Here is an 18,756-nt window from a genome sequence, read left to right as displayed (position 1 = left end):
CGTCCTCAATGGTGAAAAACTGAAACCATTTCCACTAAGATCAGGAACAAGACAAGGTTGCCCACTCTCACCACTCTTATTCAACATAGTTTTGGAAGTTTTAGCCACAGCAATCAGAGAAGAAAAGGAAATAAAAGGAATCCAAATGGGAAAAGAAGAAGTAAAGCTGTCACTGTTTGCAGATGACATGATACTATACATAGAGAATCCTAAAGATGCTACCAGAAAACTACTAGAGCTAATCAATGAATTTGGTAAAGTTGCAGGATACAAAATTAATGCACAGAAATCTCTGGCATTCCTATATACTAATGATGAAAAATCTGAAAGTGAAATCAAGGAAACACTCCCATTTACCATTGCAACAAAAAGAATAAAATATCTAGGAATAAACCTACCTAAGGAGACAAAAGACCTGTATGCAGAAAATTATAAGACACTGATGAAAGAAATTAAAGATGATACAAATAGATGGAGAGATGTACCATGTTCTTGGATTGGAAGAATCAACATTGTGAAAATGACTCTACTACCCAAAGCAATCTACAGATTCAATGCAATACCTATCAAACTACCAATGGCATTTTTCACAGAACTAGAACAAAAAATTTCACAATTTGTATGGAAACACAAAAGACCCCGAATAGCCAAAGCAATCTTGAGAACGAAAAATGGAGCTGGAGGAATCAGGCTCCCTGACTTCAGACTATACTACAAAGCTACAGTAATCAAGACAGTATGGTACTGGCACAAAAACAGAAAGATAGATCAATGGAACAGGATAGAAAGCCCAGAGATAAACCCACGGACATATGGTCACCTTATCTTTGATAAAGGAGGCAGGAATGTACAGTGGAGAAAGGACAGTCTCTTCAATAAGTGGTGCTGGGAAAACTGGACAGGGACATGTAAAAGTATGAGATTAGATCACTCCCTAACACCATACACAAAAATAAGCTCAAAATGGATTAAAGACCTAAATGTAAGGCCAGACACTATCAAACTCCTAGAGGAAAACATAGGCAGAACACTCTATGACATAAATCACAGCAAGATCCTTTTTGACCCACCTCCTAGAGAAATGGAAATAAAGACAAAAATAAACACATGGGACCTAATGAAACTTCAAAGCTTTTGCACAGCAAAGGAAACCATAAACAAGACCAAAAGACAACCCTCAGAATGGGAGAAAATATTTGCAAATGAAGCAACTGACAAAGGATTAATCTCCAAAATTTATAAGCAGCTCATGCAGCTCAATAGCAAAAAAACAAACAACCCAATCCAAAAATGGGCAGAAGACCTAAATAGACATTTCTCCACAGAAGATATACAGACAGCCAACAAACACATGAAAGGATGCTCAACATCTTTACTCATTAGAGAAATGCAAATCAAAACTACAATGAGATATCATCTCACACCAGTCAGAATGGCCATCATCAAAAAATCTACAAACAATAAATGCTGGAGAGGGTGTGGAAAAAAGGGAACACTCTTGCACTGCTGGTGGGAATGTGAATTGGTACAGCCGCTATGGAGAACAGTATGGAGGTTCCTTAAAAAACTACAAATAGAACTACCATATGACCCAGCAATCCCACTACTGGGCATATACCCTGAGAAAACCATAATTCAAAAAGAGACATGTACCAAGATGTTCATAGCAGCCCTATTTACAATAGCCCGGAGATGGAAACAACCTAAGTGTCCATCATCGGATGAATGGATAAAGAAGATGTGGCACATATATACAATGGAATATTACTCAGCCATAAAAAGAAATGAAATTGAGCTATTTGTAATGAGGTGGATGGACCTAGAGTCTGTCATACAGAGTGAAGTAAGTCAGAAAGAGAAAGACAAATACTGTATGCTGACACATATATATGGAATTTAGAAAAAAATGTCATCAAGAACATAGGGGTAAGACAGGAATAAAGACACAGACCTACTAGAGCATGGACTTGAGGATATGGGGAGGGGGAAGGGTAAGCTGTGACAAAGTGAAAGAGCGGCATGGACATATATACACTACCAAATGTAAGGTAGATAGCTAGTGGGAAGCAGCCGCATAGCACAGGGAGATCAGCTCGGTTCTTTGTGACCGCCTGGAGGGGTGGGATAGGGAGGGTGGGAGGGAGATGCAAAAGGGAGGGGATATGGGAACATATGTATATGTATAACTGATTAAATTTGTAAAATAAAAAAAAAAAAAAAAAAAAACTTTGCCAGCAATCCACAATTTCCAAAAGAAATTCATTTCCATTAAGACCCACAATGCAAATAAATGTATATATGTGTCTGTTTTGTAAAACTCTTCCCTAAACAGTACTAACTCTTTTTATGCGTGCTGGACTCTGATATTTTAAAATCTGTTTCACTTTATTTTAGTGTTGGTTGTGAACCAATTAAATTAATTTTGCTGGGTAGAGACCCACGAGTTGAAACACAACCTTAAAGCCTGTCTATCATTAAAAAAAAAGTTGGCAGCTACATGACAGTTGTAAATTCTCACCCCAGCATTTAATCACTAATGAATGGTTTTGTTGTTAATTTGCATGACAGTTTGAACTTTGGGATGATTATTCAGGCATATTTCCATGTTAGTAAGTCAGGTTCTGTTAAAAGCGTTGTAACCGAATGCAGGCAGAATTCAACCAAAAACTGGGTATGAGTCATGTTTCACTCTGGTTTCCCTTTCTTTTAAACCAGGTAGTTCCACTTTGCCAGCAGAATGAATACAGAAAGAGACTCAGAAACGACATTTGAGGAGGATTCTCAGCCTAATGACGAAGTGGTCCCTTACAGTGATGATGAAACAGAAGATGAACTTGAAGACCAGGAGCCTGCGGTGGAACCAGAGCAGAATCGAGTTAACAGAGAAACAGAGGAAAACCGGGAGCCATTCAAAAAAGGTAACACGCTGGGACCTGGAAATGGGGTACTTGTCCGTCCTCACAAGGGCAGTGGCAACAGGTGCAAAGAACAGATGGTCCAGGAGGCACCTTCCTTCTCTTAGCTTCAGATGAAACTTGAAGCGCTTGGGAAAGAGTACACATTGTCCTCGGTGTGGTAGGGCCGGTGGACCATAGCTGACAAGTTCTGCAGAGAAAATAGAAGTTCTTGCTTTGTGCCTATAAATTTAGAAGGAAGCTGAGTGTGGAAGAATTTGCTTGTTACCACACCCAAGAACCTTGGAGTCACCATACCTTTGGTTCAGTCAGTTGTGAATATAAAAGGGTTTTGACTCTCCAGTTTAAAAAAAAAAAAAATTATGGGGCTCTGCTCGGCACAAGTAGCCTGTGATGCAGCAAACTGTGCTCCCTGCCTAGGATCAGGGCAGCTTCAAGGCAGGGTCTAGATCATGGATTGGCAAACGTTTTCTGTCAGGGGCCAGGTAGTAAATATTTCAGGCTTCGTGAGTCATACAGTCTCTGTCAAAACTACTCAGCATTACTGATGTTTCTTGAAAATGGCCATAGACAGTCTGTCATTTAGGGTAACAGAATGTAGCTGACTTTTATGATTTTGCTTTTTCCCTTGTGGCTTTTCTATTTCATTTCCTGCTGGTTCTCCCACCCCGGCAAACACGTGTTCTTTTTTTCCTTTGCTCCATGAGGAAGCTGATCCTTTTCTCTTTAGACCCCAGATCTGCTTCAGATTTCAGGTTGAAAATGTTTTCCTCCACGGTCCCTTGCATTCCAGCTAAATAACTTCAGTTTCCCATTCACAGAAATCTCCAGGAAATTGTTCTCTTTCTGACTCTCCACATGCACCTCTCCCCAGCCTCAATCAGAATAACCTCTGGTTTCCCCAGAGCCTCTGTCATTGCCGATCTGCCCTTTCAGGCCTGCCAGAAGCCTGCTTTCCATATGTCACTCCCTGCTTGTCTCTCCCTCCAGGATTCTGCTGCCTGTTAAGCTGTTTTTTTTTTTTTTTTTTGCTCCAACAGGTTTTACCTGTAGAAAAAGTGACAAAGCATGAAATCCCACTTATGTAATGATTCCTCCTGCTCTCTGGTCAGATGGTGCCTGTCTTCTGCTCTTCTGTGTGGGGACGTGCATGTGCCACAAGGGCCCCCTGCCACCGCAGGCTCCAAAACCTGGGAAGGCCATTGTCTCAAGTCTATTGTTTTCCCATCCTCAGCTTTCCATATCAAACATTTAGAATGATCAGATCTTACTGTGGATTTCTGGCTGTAATTTTCAGCTATTGAGTATAAGTGCTTTCTGCCTTGAAGCAGAAGGCACTAAAATCACGATAATCGAGCTACGGTGCAATGGAATCACTGCCAATCTGAACAGGAATGTGGCATCTGTCATAACACGTCCCGACTGGATATTGTTCGGGCTGAAGTAGCCTGACGAGTCAGCACGGGGAGTTCTAGCTGATCGCCCGAATAGTACATAATGTGTTTCTTACTCCTTCTCCCGCTGTGCTTGTAAGTTTCATATCTCTACCATATGTGGGTATCTGATGAGCTAGCTGGCACTGCAGTTCTCTAGGGGTGAACTTTGCTGTTGGTGCTCGGTGCCATGTTATCAGATGTGTGGTCCGGGACAAGGCCAAGGGATGGGGTTGGGTGCCTTCGGAAATGTCAGAGGGGCACGTAGTGGGCGGAAACCCTCACCTCTGTTTTTTTCCAACTCTGCCTTCACATGCTGCTGCCCTGGGCTCTTTCGGATCGTTCGGTTCACAGGTCATAGTTCTTGTAGATTTCTACCCCCAGAGCACAGGCGTTGAGGGAGCTCGAACTTGATCTTGGCTCTTCAGGGTCTTTTCCAGTGGTGGTTTATATTTCTAGGGGAATTTGGTGGTTTTCAAAAACCCTTGTCAAGTGACTTTGCCTGTGACTTTAAAAAACATTATTATCCTTATTATTAATTTCTTTTTGGCCTTGCTGTGCAGCTTGCGGAATCTTAGTTCCCCGGCCAGGGATTGAACCCAGGCCCCACCAGTGAAAGTGCTGCGTCCTAACCCCTGGATCGCCTGGGAATTCCAAAAACATATTATTTGTTCTAACACCTCTGTGTGCCCTTTCCAAACACAGGGCATTTATTAAGTGCTAGACCTCTTTACTTCCGTTCCCTCGTCCACCCTGTGTCCCCTACGGCCGCTCTGCTTCCTGCCCCCACCACTTCCTCCCTTCTTTCTCTGCACCCCTCTTCCCCTCTTTTAATTTTTCTCCCATCTTCTAACTTGGGCATTTTCCCAGTGAAGGTCAATGTCACGCTGACTTTCCTTTTTAACTATAATCTGTTTGTCTTGACATTTTACGTGAAGGACAATTTTCTTCAAAGAATTCACTTCCTGGGCTTCCCTGGTGGCGCAGTGGTTAAGAACCCGCCTGCCGATGCAGGGGACACGGGTTCGTGCCCCGGTCCGGGAGGATCCCACATGCCGCGGAGCGGCTGGGCCCGTGAGCCATGGCCGCTGAGCCTGCGCGTCCGGAGCCTGTGCTCCACAACGGGAGAGGCCACAACAGTGAGAGGCCCGCGTACTGCAAAAAAAAAAAAAAGAATTCACTTCTTTAGAACACTAGAGCGTGAGTCACTCTGCGAAGTACCATCCAGTTGAGTGACACCAGGGACCCAGGCCTATTACAGCAGAGCAATGTCTAAAAATGTGTGAACCACGTTCATTTTTTTAACCATATCTTTTTCTTGGGTGGGGGTGCTGCATTGGGTCTTCGTTGCGGTGCACGGGCTTCTCATTGCGGTGGCTTCTCTTGTTGCGGAGCACGGGCTCTAGGCACCCGGGCTTCAGTCATTGCGGCACACGGGCTTAGTTGTTCCGCGGCATGTGGTATCTTCCCAGACCAGGGATGGAACCCGCGTCCTCTACATTGGCAAGCCGATTCTTAACCACTGCACCACCTGGGAAGTCCTTTAACCATATCGTAGTGCAGAAAATTCGTTTTCTTTTTTTTTTTAAAGATGCTTTAGCCCCACTGAGCTTTAGTAAGTGAGTGTTTTGAGAGACCATGGCAAGTGCTTTTCAGTGGAAGGACGTTTCTTGTGTGCTGTGAGCATCGAGAACGGGTGTAAGCCTGCTGTTAGAATGTGCCATGAAGGAAGAAAGAAGCCCACAGATTTTACTAAAGTACCTTTACCCTTGGCTTCCTTTGAGCAACTGGTGACAAAAGCGAGCGGGAGTGTTTCCATCTGATGGAATGAACATTCTCGTTCCCTGAACACACAAGAACGGTACATCCCAGAATGTGTTCTGAGAAACACTGGTTCTGCCAGATATTCCCAGACACAAAGATTCTGTGGTCCCTGAGACCAGAGACTTAGAATTCTTTATCCTTTTCTTGGAGTTGAAGGTTGTCCACTAGCAGAAAATGATGCAAGAAAGTTTAGACTTTAAAGAAGCCAGTTTAATTTTATTTAGCCACAGGTTCCTAAAATTCCTTGACTCTAGGTGCTTTTCTGGTTTGTTTGTGTAGCTTACCCCTCCACCATCCGGGTGTCCCCAGGTCAACGCCCTGGGTAATTCTGTGCCAGTCAGGAACCAGCTTAGAGATGAAGTCCTTGGGAATCAGTACGTGCTCTGCATGAGTGCGCCTTGGCTCGCTCTTGGGAGCCTGCGGATGCAATGAGAAAGCTGTGTCCTACCTTGTTGGCAGCGTTGCTTTGTCAGTTAACTCTCCCCTCTTTCCGCGTTGGCTGGCTTACAAATACACTCACCGCTTCCCTGTCCTACAGCAAACTCTTACCTGAGTCCTGCTTTCTGCTTCTGGCTGCTGTCCTGTCTCCTGTTCTCATGACCAAGCTTCTGAAAACCCATTTCTCTTTTTTTTTTTTTTTTTTTTTTTGCGGTACGTGGGCCTCTCACTGCTGTGGCCTCTCCCGTTGCGGAGCACAGGCTCCGGACGCGCAGGCTCAGCGGCCATGGCTCACGGGCCCAGCCGCTCCGCGGCATGTGGGGTCCTCCCGGACCGGGGCACGAACCCATGTCCCCTGCATTGGCAGGAGGACTCTCAACCACTGCGCCACCAGGGAAGCCCGTGAAAACCCATTTCTCTACCATCACATCCTCCCGTTCCCCCGGTCCTTCCCCTCCGCGGGCTGCCCCACCTCCCTGTGGGAAACATTTTCTTAAAGATCACCAAGAACCCCAGTGCCAAGTCCAGTGAGCTTTTTTGTCAACCATTCTCTTCCTACCTCTGTTTGCTCTGAAGTGCTTGACCTTTTTGAAAGTCTCTCCTTCAGTAAACGCTGGCCTCCCTGGCAGGTGATGACACCTTCTTGTCTCAGTACTCCTCCTGTTTCTCCTTCCTTCTGGCTTCCTTCCACCCTTAAAATGTTCCCATTCTGGGTCATCCTTTGTTTTCTGTCTACAGGCCTGCCTTTGGCAAGCTAATCCCCTTTAATCCACTTCATGTACCGCATCTCTGTACATGACCCTGAGAGGCCGTGTTGCACGGTGGTGAAGAGGGAGGATGCTGGGCACGGGCTGTGTGGATTTCAGCCTTGGCTTCACCACTTTCTAGCCGTGTAACCTTGAGGAAAGGACTTCCTCTCTCTCTACCTCAGTGTCCCCATCTGTGAAATGGACATGATATGAGTACCTACTTCATTGGGTGGTTGTGAGGATTAAGTCAGAAAACAAATGTAAAGGAATGAGAACAGTTTCAGGCATGCAGTAAATACTCCATAAATATTAGCTGTTATTAGCCCCACCCATCATCTCCTCTCTCATCTTTCCATCATCAGATCTTCTTGACCTTTCCACTTCCTTTTGGGATATTCAGATTCCCCTGGACTACCCCCCAGGCTGAAGCTGCTGAGTCACTCATTTTAATGGATCCTTCCATCCCCACATCTAAGCACAGTGGGTGGGTGGATGGATGGAGAGGAAAGACGGATGGGCTGAAGAACAGTTAATTTCCCAGCAGTGAGTTTACCCACACATTTAAGGAAACTTCTGGTGATGTAGTATCACCCCTGCCTCTGCCATCTTATAAACCTTTCCTGTTCGTACAAGCTTCTCCAGCCTTTGTTTTTTGCAAATCTGTGGACAGTTATGCTGACCCCACCCTCAGGCTTTCCTAGGCTCCAGTGGGTTCTCAGATAAAACCTTAGACTGCGTCTCCGACAGTTCAGCCCACCTGCCGGGGGGCAAGGCATGAGAGTCTTCAGACAGAGAAGACAGAGAGCTGTAGTTACAGAAAAGTCCGCCCACACACAGACAAAGCGACAGGGACAAGGCTAGAGGTTGCAAAAAAAGTCTCGCTCATGCCGTGACTTGGTCTTTTAATGGACTGACCTGTGGTTCCGCTCCAGGAGCTGTGACAAAACAGTCTGCCCTGGATGGGGGTCAGGGAAGGCTTCCTTGTGGAAAGGCATGCCCGTGCTATCAAGTGACAGATGAAGAAGAGTTAATTAGGGGCGTGGAGAGGAAGGAGCCTCCCGAATAGGGGGCCACATCCCGAGGCTCTGTGGCAGGAGGGAGGGTGCACGCCTGTGGCACGTGGAGGATCTGGACTTCAGCCTGGGGGAATGAAGATGTTCTGGGGAGAGGATTAGTCATCTCACTCCCCTCCATTTCAGCACCCATCACATTGTAACTTAGAAACGACTGGTTTCGATTTTATGCTGATTGTACATTACCCGTCTTCCAGATAAATCTGTAAGTGCTCCAAGGACCCAAGGTCTGATCTGTCTGATTCTGAGCTGGTGTCAGGGCAGCAGGCGTGGGGGGCATTTGTCGTAGAGGCTTGGTGGGTGTTTGTGACTGACAGCATTGGAGGCTTCAACAGAAGTGTGAATAGGGGACCAGGTGAGGGAGCGCTTCAGAGGCCTTCCCTGGTCAAGGAAGGCTTCCTGGAGGTGAGGACACCTGCGCTGAGTCCTGAATAAGTGTGAGAGGCAAATTGGTCCCCGTGGTCTCAGGGGCAGGGCCTACCAGGCCGACGCAGCGTGAAGGAAAGCTCCAAGGGGCCGAGAGTTCAGGGAACTTCGAGTCATTCTTGGAGCTCAGTGATGGGGTGGGACAGTGGCCATGCTGAAGAGTTTGGCCCCTTTCCTGAGGACCTCAGGGGGCCATGCCAGCAGTTTAGGCTGAAAGGAACACAGCTGAGAGTGCAGCAGCGGTCTCCTCCCACCACAGCTGCTCCGTAGCTATGTTTCCTCCGCTCAGTCCCATCTCCAGGGTGGCAAAAGACGGCACTGCACTGGGATCTGATTCCATCTCCTTTCCTTGGCGGCTCAGGCCTGTGTGATTGGGCCGCATCTTCCTCTCCCGACCGAGCTGGCTGGCTGGCTGCCTGCAGCTTGCAGGCTTATCCACACGTTCCATTCACCCTGTTCTCCGCTCAGTCCCTGGTTCCAGCAAGTCTTTCCCTCCTCCACGACTTCCCATCCACTCTTCCCAACGACCAGAGCAGCCCCCTTCTCTGTGGCCGTCTCCTTCTCACCCTTCAGGGCTTGATATAGGCATCACTTCCTTAAAGAAGCCTTCTCTGAGCCCCAGCCCTAGCCTGGAGCAGACCCCTGTCATCTGGTCTCAGAGCCCCTTGCACTTTCCTTCATACCCTGCGGGCATTAATGATTATGTCCTTGGATGACTGTGTGAAGTAGGGATGAAGCTTCCCCAGTAGACGGTTGGCTTCATGAGAATTGAGGCCATACCGGGCTTTCCTGGTGGCGCAGTGGTTGAGAGTCCGCCTGCCGATGCAGGGGACACGGGTTCATGCCCCGGTCTGGGAGGACCCCACATACCACGGAGTGGCTGGGCCCGTGAGCCATGGCCGCTGAGCCCGCGCGTCCAGAGCCTGTGCTCCGCAACGGGAGAGGCCACAGCGGTGAGAGGCCCACATACCGCAAAAAAAAAAAAAAAAAAAAAAAAAAAAAAAGAATTGAGGCCATATCTGTTCCATCAGAGCACGTAATAGATGCTCAGTAAATATACACTGGGTACATACATTTGTTTAGAAATCCTACATTGGCAACAGTGGGGAGAAGGGAGTAGATAATAATCCAAGTGAGGATCAAAACCAAGATGGCCAGGATGCAGAGAAGGGGACAGATCATGACATATGTTAGGGATTTGACATTCACAAATCCCATTAGATGGGAGGGTCAAGAGAAAAGGATGCCTGAGGAATAATTTCTGGCTTAGCTGCCCACCCCCCCCACCACGCCCAGTGGATATTCCAATTATCTATTGCTACATAAAACACAATCTCAACTTACTGGCCCAAAATGACTGTTTCACGATGTTCACAGATTCTGTGAGTCAGGAATTCAGATAGGACACAGCAGAGACGACCTGTTTCTGCTCTAGGATATCTGGGCCCTCAGCTATGGAGATGAACAGCTGAGGTGACTGGGGCCTGGAATTACTGGAAGCTTCTTTACTCCTATGTCTGGCATCTGAGCTGGTAACTCAAAGGCTCAACTGGGTCTTGCAGTGGGAGCACCTCCACGTGGCTGGGCTTCTCCCAGCATAACGCTGGGCTGCCATGGGAGCATTCTAGAGGGACCATCTGGAGAACCAGTGTCCCAAGGCATCAGAGTAGAAGCTGGTCACAGAATTCATGCAGCATCCCTTGTGCTACCTGCTCTTGGTTACAGAAGAGTCACTGAGGCCAGCCTTGATTCAAGGGGAAGGAAATTAGACACCTCTTCTTGATGGAGGAGTAACAAGGTCACGTTGCAGGATTGGAGATACTGTTGCAGCTGCCTTTAGAAGGTGCCTTCTGCCTCAGTGAATAACAGAGCTGTTTGTGGGGATAAGTAGTGGTGGGGGGAGCCCCTTGCAGGTCGAGAGGGTTGTTGTTTTGAACTTGACCAGTTTTGGATATTGGTTGGAATTCCACTAGTGTTGCTGGGTAGCTGGTAGCTTAGAAATATAGGATGAAGTAAGAAATGACCAAGAATGGTGCAGCGTTGTCCCTGGGAACTGTTAGAATTTAAAATTCTTAAGCACGCGGTAACAGTACTGAACTTTAGTTCCCAGACTGTGTATTCTTAGGGAGAGGTGAGTTCAGTTTTAGGAGAGGAGCCCCTCCAGTGAGCATCTGCCCCCACCCCCACCATAAGCACACAGGCACCCCCCCACCCCGACCCCAGGCTCCTGGAGTACCCATTTGCCCAGTTTGCATACCGTCTGTGCTTGTGAAGTTAGCAAAGACATGCGACTAATGTCCAGGAGAACTGAATAATTCTGATTCTACAACTTTGGAATTAGAGATGATTCAGACAGAGGCTTTAGTGTCAGTTATCTTTTTTGGTTTTTTGTTGAAAGCCAAATAATACTGTGAGCAAGATCGTGCAGGCGATGCTAAACCCCTTGCAGGACCACTTCTAGGCACCTCTGAAGCACATGCCTGCGAGCAGCTGGCAGGCTAGGCATGCCTCTCCATGAGAGGCCATCCCCAAAGAGGTTTCTTGACGGGGTTGGGTGGCTCTCTGTGCTTGAAAATAAAAAACTGCATTTGTTTAAAAAATCTTTTCCAACTCAGAATTTCATTGATCAAAATTCTGTTCAGGGGCGAAATGATCATTGGTCGACAGTACTTAAGGTGGAATGTTTAATCGTCAAGGCTTAAAGATATCACCACAAGAGCATCAGAACACAGAGAGGAAGTTCTCTCTTAGAGCATAAATTCGGACCAGATGTGGCATCAACAAAAACAAGGGCAGCTAGATCCCTGATGAAAGTGATATCTTCAGATAAAAATACAGAATTAAGGGTGTTGATCTTTAGAGCATCCATGAATTTTTATCTGGAATCAAAAAACAGATTAAGCTAGTCCATTAAAATATGGAAATCCTAGGAAATCCAGGAAACATGCTGAGGAGCTATGTTTTCCACTTAATTTGATGCATTTTGAATTTTTGACCCACACCCCATGTGGAGATTCTACTTTGGCTACTTATTTTCTTTCTCTAATCAGCCATAAATTTCCTTCCACTACAGCAGCCTTAAGAACACCACAGGAACTGGTGGCTTGTAAACTAAAGGCTGTGTGGGGTGTTCCTAGCTGAGTGATTTGTAATGACGGAGGGGGTGGTGAGACTGCGTTGTCTCACTTTATAGAACTTGCTTTTGAGCAGACTGAACCTCAAGTGAGAAGCTCTTGCTCATGGACACCCAACTCAGCTATTGCTTTCCTGATGCCACTTTGGAACCTGAGTCTCTAAAGCAGGTGTTTAATGATAGAAGTCAACTTAGGAGGACACTAACTAGGGTTGTTTTTAATATATATATAAATTTATTTATTATTTTTGGCTGCATTGGGTCTTCATTGCTACACATGGACTTTCTCTAGTTGTGGCGAGCGGGGGCTACTCTTCGTTGCAGTGCGCTGGCTTCTCACTGCGGTGGCTTCTCTTGTTGTGGAGCACGGGCTCTAGGCACACGGGCTTCAGTAGTTGTGGCACGTGGGCTCAGTAGCTGTGGCACACGGGCTTAGTTGCTCCGTGGCATGTGGGATCTTCCTGGACCAGGGATTGTACCCGCGTCCCCTGCATTGGCAGGTGGATTCTTAACCACTGTGCCACCAGGGAAGTCCCTAACTCTAGGGGATTTTAATCCTGCTGATGCATTAGAATCACGTGGGGAGCTTTTAAAACTCCATACGTGCCTGGACCCAGCCCCTGGAGGCGCTGATAGAGTAGGTCTGGAGTGAGGCAAGGGGAGAATTCCACCAGGTTCAACCTCACATCACAGAATAGTCCATCTCATCCACTAGTGCACCAGCTCTTCAAGCAAGGTCTACCAGTTGGCCTCACGAGGGTTCTGATTAAATGTAGAGCCTTGGGCTCTTCCCAGATCAGCCAATCAGAATCTATTAACAAAGACCCCAGGTGATTAGTAGGCACATTCAAGTTTGGAAGGCACCATGAGAATAAAGATTCTCAATGAGGAGAGGGGCATTTATTTTAAAATCTAAAGTCCTGCCTTGCTCGTACCCTGCAGTGTATTGCTTCAGTGACAAGGTGTGCTGTAAGGAAGGTTTGTCACCCTCAGATGGATGTGACGGAGGCAGGAGAAAGGCTGGGAAATGCTGCTCTTGAACAGTGGATAGCAACCTCGCCTGCAGATGAGGGTCACCTGAGACCTTTGCTGGGTTCACCCCAGTCTAATGCAAAAATCCCTGGGGGTGGAGCCCTGAGCATCTGGATAAAAGCCCGGATTCCAGCAGAATCAAGAGCAACTCATCCCATGTCAAGGTGCACAGGAATTCATTGGGGATCTTGTTAAAATGCCCTTCTGGTGCCAGGTCTGGAGCATGGCCTGAAATTGTGCGTTTCTAACTGGATGTCAGGTGATACACCTGGTCCACACCTTGAGTAGCAAGTGTTAACAAGAGTGAAGTTGTGTGTTTTTTCTTTTTCTTCCACAAGCAAACAGCAGCATTTGGCCTTTTGCTTTGCCTTCAATCTATCAGTGTTTGAGTTTCTTTTTTTCTTTTACTTGGTGGTGGGAATGGGGAGCAACAGAGCTGAATGCTACAAACACCACATAATCAAGCAGATAAACTCGATAAAATCTTGACTCTAGCCTCTTCCCTGCCCATACTTAGTGCCTTTCCCATTTTCTGAAAAGCTTTTCAAACTGTCACCACTCTCCGGAGGGTGCTTCGTAAGTCAAGAAACTCAAAGCTGTTCAAACCCTCGCTTCTCCTTCTCTGCCCCTCGCCTTGGAGCCATCCTGCCTGCTCTACGCTCCCCCACCATCAGCCATCCCCTCTCTGCCTGTTTCCCTCTCTCCTGGCCCCTTCAGTCTCCCCCTCCTAAAAAACACCTCCTAATGAGCCCACCTCCCCTTTAGTTTCTCATCCAGAAGAAACGTATTTCAATCAGGTCACCAGTGTGGTTTTGTGATCACCAGATCATTGGGCATCGATGCCCTTTCTTACCGGGCAGCTCGCTACTTGCCCCTCCTGCCTGCGCCCTCTCACTGCTGTTACCCCCCATTCTCCTTATTTCTCCCTGAGCCTTGAAGTCCCTTTCACGGCTTCCTCCCCCTCCCCCCAGTACTTCCATAACTCTCTGCTCTTGGCTCACTGTTCTGTGTCCATACTCCCTTCCTATGTAATCCATTCACTCTCATGATTTCAACTAACGTCTGAGTGTTGAGGACCTTCAAATCTGTATCTTTTTTAAAATTAATTAATTAATTCATTTATTTATTAATTAATTTATTTATTTATGGCTGTGTTGGGTCTTCATTTCTGTGCGAGGGCTTTCTCTAGTTGTGGCAAGCGGGGGCCACTCCTCATCGCGGTGCGCGGGCCTCTCACTATCGCGGCCTCTCTTGTTGCGGAGCACAGGCTCCAGATGCGCAGGCTCAGTAGTTGTGGCTCACAGGCCTAGTTGCTCCGCGGCATGTGGGATCTTCCCGGACCAGGGCTCGAACCCGTGTCCCCTGCATTGGCAGGCAGATTCTCAACCACTGCGCCACCAGGGAAGCCCTCAAATCTGTATCTTTGACCTGCACCTCAGCCTGGAGTTCCAGCTTGGTTTCTGCAGCTCCTGGATGGACGTTTCCACCCTTGTGTCCTATGGGGGTCTGCAGTTCACCAGATCTGAAAATGCATTGTTCCCCCAACTAGATGGATACCTCTTAAGTTCTCTAGCTCATCTGTGGCACCTCTGTTCATCCAGTCACCCAAACTAGGATCCTGGGGTCACTTTTTTCTCATTTTTATTTTTAATTTTTTAAATTTATATGTATATTTTATTGAAGTATATAGTTGATTTGCAGTGTTTCAGACGTACAGCAAAGTGATTCAGATATATATGTATACATATTATTTTTCAGATTCTTTTCCATTATAAGTTATTACAGTACAAGTTATTGAATATGGTTCCCTGTGCTATACAGTTGGTCCTTGTTGGTTATCTATTTTATATATAGTAATGTGTATCTGCTAATCCCTAATTCCCAATGTATCCCTCCCTCACATTCCCCCTTTGATAACCACAGGCTTGTCTCTATGTCTATGAGTCTACTTCTGTCTAGTAAATAAGTTCATTTGTACCATTTTTTAGATTCCACATTTAAGTGATATCATAGGCTGTTTGTCTTTCTCCTGATTTCATTTTTATTCCCCATTCTTTCTTGCCCACATTCAGTCAGCTGTCCTTGAATCTGTCTTCTCCCCATTTCTGTCCCCTTAGCTCTGGGTCAGGCTCTCATCAGCTCTCCCTTCCATGACTGAAGTTGTCTTCTGCCTTTAGACTTCTTCCCTCCAAATGTATGCTGTGCACTGCTCCTACTGTGACCCGGGCAAACCACGGTCTGGCTGTGCCACTCCCATCCTGAAGCTCCCGGTGGATGTCCCCTGCCCTCTGCTTGCCGTACCAGGCCCCCTCACTCCACTGGCTCTCAGCTCATCTCCTGTCCTTCCTGTGGTCCCCTGACCCCCAGCTCTTCACATATGAACCCAAGCCAGGCTGTTTTCTGCCTTTGTGCTTTGGCCACTGTTGTTGTATTTATGCCCGGAATGCCTTTCACCCCTCTCCTCTCCCTGTACAGGCATGATTTGGTGGTAGCTTTTAAGAGTCCACTCAACAGGTACCTCTTCCAAAAAGGTACCTCTTGACGCCACCAAAGCCTGGCCGGATTCACTGCTGCTACTTAGAATTCCAGTCCTGCCGAGGGCTTAGCTCTTTCCTTACATTTTCTTCCACATTATACATTGTCTTCACTCCTGTATGTGTTTAGGTATCTCTCCCGCCTACCATGGAGAGACAATGGGCTCCTCAAGGTAGGGATTGTGTCTGATGGAGAGATGGTTTCCACTGAAATGAGTTGTAGTTCTACCTTATTTTGTTTTCTGCTTTTTAAAAAATGGAAGTATAGTTGATTTACAGTGTTGTGTTAATTTCTGCTGTACAGCAGTGACTCAGTTACACATACATACGTGTATGTGTGTGTGTGTATATATATATTCTTTTTTGTGTTCTTTTCCATTATGGTTTATCTCAGGATACTGAATATAGTTCCCTGTGCTCTACAGCAGGACCCTGTTGTTTATCCCTTCTATATGTAATAGTTTGCATCTGCTAACCCCTAGGTCTACCTTATTTTAAATGAGTGGTTCTCAGACTTGAGTGTGCGTGCGAATCAGCAGGGGAGGCTTGTGAAAACACTTTGTCGGCCCCATGCCTGGAAGTTCTGATACGACAGTTCTGGGGTAGTGCCTGGGAACTGGCATTTTTAACAGGTTCTCAGGTGATGCCGCTGCCACTGGTCTGGAACCCTCACTCTGTGAACCGCTGCTACAAGACATGTCATGATTACAGCTGACCTGTGTTTTCTCCATCTATATGTTCTAGAGACTAGGAGTGTACCTAGAGGTAGAGCCTAATCTGGGAAGACCAGAATCCAAGACACCAGGGGGAGGCACTTCGTTCGCTTTCCCAGGCAGGGTTGATCTCATGATTTGTTCAGTCTCACCTTCTGTTCTACCCCTTGTGGCCTGTTGATGGTTCTGGACCCAGTTTAGAGTGGAAGGACCCAGCGCATGTATAGCTCAGTGACCGATACGCATTCGTGACCTGAGAGAGGTACAGCCCCTCCTGGCAGCAGGGTTGGGAGTGGACAGGACACACTTTTCTCACTACCATCTGCTTCCCCCTCCAACGTGGCTCCCTCCAGGTCATGTCCAACCAGAGCTCCAGGAGAACTTGGCCTGGCTCACTGTTGGGTCACTGTTCCTCTCATTCACCTGTTCTGAGTTCTGGCCGTTGTCAGCATCCTGGGCTAGTTCCCTTCTGTCACTACGTTTTTTTTCTTTTTTTTTTTTTTTTTTTTTGCGGTACGCGGGCCTCTCACTGTTGTGGCCTCTCCCCGTTGCGGAGCACAGGCTCCGGACGCGCAGGCTCAGCGGCCATGGCTCACGGGCCCAGCCGCTCCGCGGCATGTGGGATCCTCCCGGACCGGGGCACGAACCCGTGTCCCCTGCATTGGTAGGTGGACTCCTAACCACTGCGTCACCAGGGAAGCCCTGTCGCTACTTTTATCCTTGCCTCTTTTTTGATCTACTTTTCCTGTATTTTGAAATACTGAAAAGTACATAGAAAACAAATACATAGTTTAACAGATCATTATTAAGTGAGCACATGTGTAAGTACCACCCAGGTCCAGCAAGGAACATTGCTGGGGCCCCTGAAGCCCCATCCGAGTCCGTCCTACCCACCCTTTCCTGCTCCCTCCTCAGAGGTAACCTCCATCCTCATTTTTATAGTAATAACTCCCTTGATTTCCTTTATGGTTTTACCACCTACATATATATCCCTAAACACTGCAGTTTAGTTTTTCATGTTTTCAAACTTTGTGTATAAATGGAATCAGACACTCGGAATGATTTGGAATGGAATACAGTATGTATTTGTATGTATGTGTGGGGGGGGGGCTTTATTCTGAGATATTTTTAATATTTACTCATTGTTGAATGTAGATGTGGTTTTTACCTGTGACTGCATAGGTTTCCATCTTTTCCTGTATTCTCTTCTCTTGATTTATTCCCACCCACCATCTCACTGCCTTTAGAATAATATTTTTTTTAGAATATTAAGCATAATGGCATAATGACCATAAGAAAGTCAAGCAACTTACGTATTTGATTTATATGTAAACCTATAAAGGGAAGGAATTGAACTGCAAACATATTTTTTTCCAAAGGTAATACATGCACATAGAGCTGATGATAAAAGGGTACAGAATGAAAATGAAGTCTCCCTCCCTGCCTCTTCTGTGTCTCAGCCATGCAGTTTCCTTTCCCAGAAAGAAGCTGCTGTTACCAATTTCTCGTATGTCCTTCCGGAGATATACACACACTCCTTGCGCAAAGAATACTTACAAACATGAGCCCTTATAGACCCAAAAATACACATACACATAATCACATGTGTGCAAGTGTGTGTGCATGCATGCATTCCTATTGTGCATTCATCCTGTATGTCACATGGCTTAAAGCATGGTAGATACTCCCTGCTTTTATCACTTAGTGTAATTTGAAGATATTCCCTATCAGTACACATCAAGGTACCTCATTCTTTTTTGCAGACCACATAGGCTTTCACTGTGTGGATGTTTAGCCAGCTGCTCTTGGTTGGTATTTAGGTTGTTTCTAATCTTTCTGATAAACAAGGATGCATTGAATAGCCCTGAGATATGTTGTTTCTTTATCCAAGAGTATATATACACTCACTCAGCACGTGTGTCTGTGTTAAAGTTTGATAGATATGGCCAAATTGCTCTCCACAGAGACCACCTAAGAGGGCCTGTTTATTTTGCCATTATAGGATAAAAATGGGCATGTAACTGAAGAATTGTACTTCTTTTTTGATGAACTTGAGTATCTTTCACGTGTTTAAGAGCCATTGAATTTCCCTGTGTATGAATGGTCTATTTGTCCTTTACCCATTTCTCTGTTGGGTTGTTTGTTTTTTTCTTTTCTGACACTAAACTTTTGATTGTTTAACTCTGCTAGTTTGCTGCAGCTTGTACCAACCAATGCAACTTTTTGGTTGCAGAGTTGTCTATAAATCAAGAGTTCAGAATCAGCTGTGAGAGGATGAGAGGCCAGGCGAAGCTGACTTTCTTTGCTGGATGGTGATGATCAAAGGACTTGGTGACCCTGGGAACACCCAACATCATGTAGCCACATTTACATGCATTAAATACATGTTTACCAGACGATTTTTGAGCCAGAGCTGGCTGATGGTAAATGCAACATGCATTGATGATTTTATTAGGCACAACCTTTGTTAGCTGATTTCTCTCTAG

At 46.3% G+C, this 18,756-nt stretch overlaps 1 protein-coding gene across 1 annotated transcript in view; it reads left to right on the top strand.

The window, feature by feature from the left end:
- Positions 1-18,756, top strand: part of ATP8B1 (ATPase phospholipid transporting 8B1) — a 120,356-nt gene that overhangs the window by 54,373 nt on the left and 47,227 nt on the right. The window contains exon 2 of the mRNA XM_060118675.1: positions 2,716-2,918. Within this exon, the coding sequence (XP_059974658.1) occupies positions 2,738-2,918 (181 nt within the window). The 5' untranslated portion in view covers positions 2,716-2,737. The remainder of the gene's footprint in view (positions 1-2,715; positions 2,919-18,756) is intronic.

Source organism: Mesoplodon densirostris, chromosome 15 (genome assembly GCF_025265405.1).
Source record: "Mesoplodon densirostris isolate mMesDen1 chromosome 15, mMesDen1 primary haplotype, whole genome shotgun sequence".
Classification (NCBI taxonomy): Eukaryota; Metazoa; Chordata; class Mammalia; order Artiodactyla; family Ziphiidae; genus Mesoplodon; species Mesoplodon densirostris.
The sequence above is the reverse complement of the archived record's forward strand: the minus strand, read 5'-3'. Positions and strand labels throughout refer to the sequence as shown.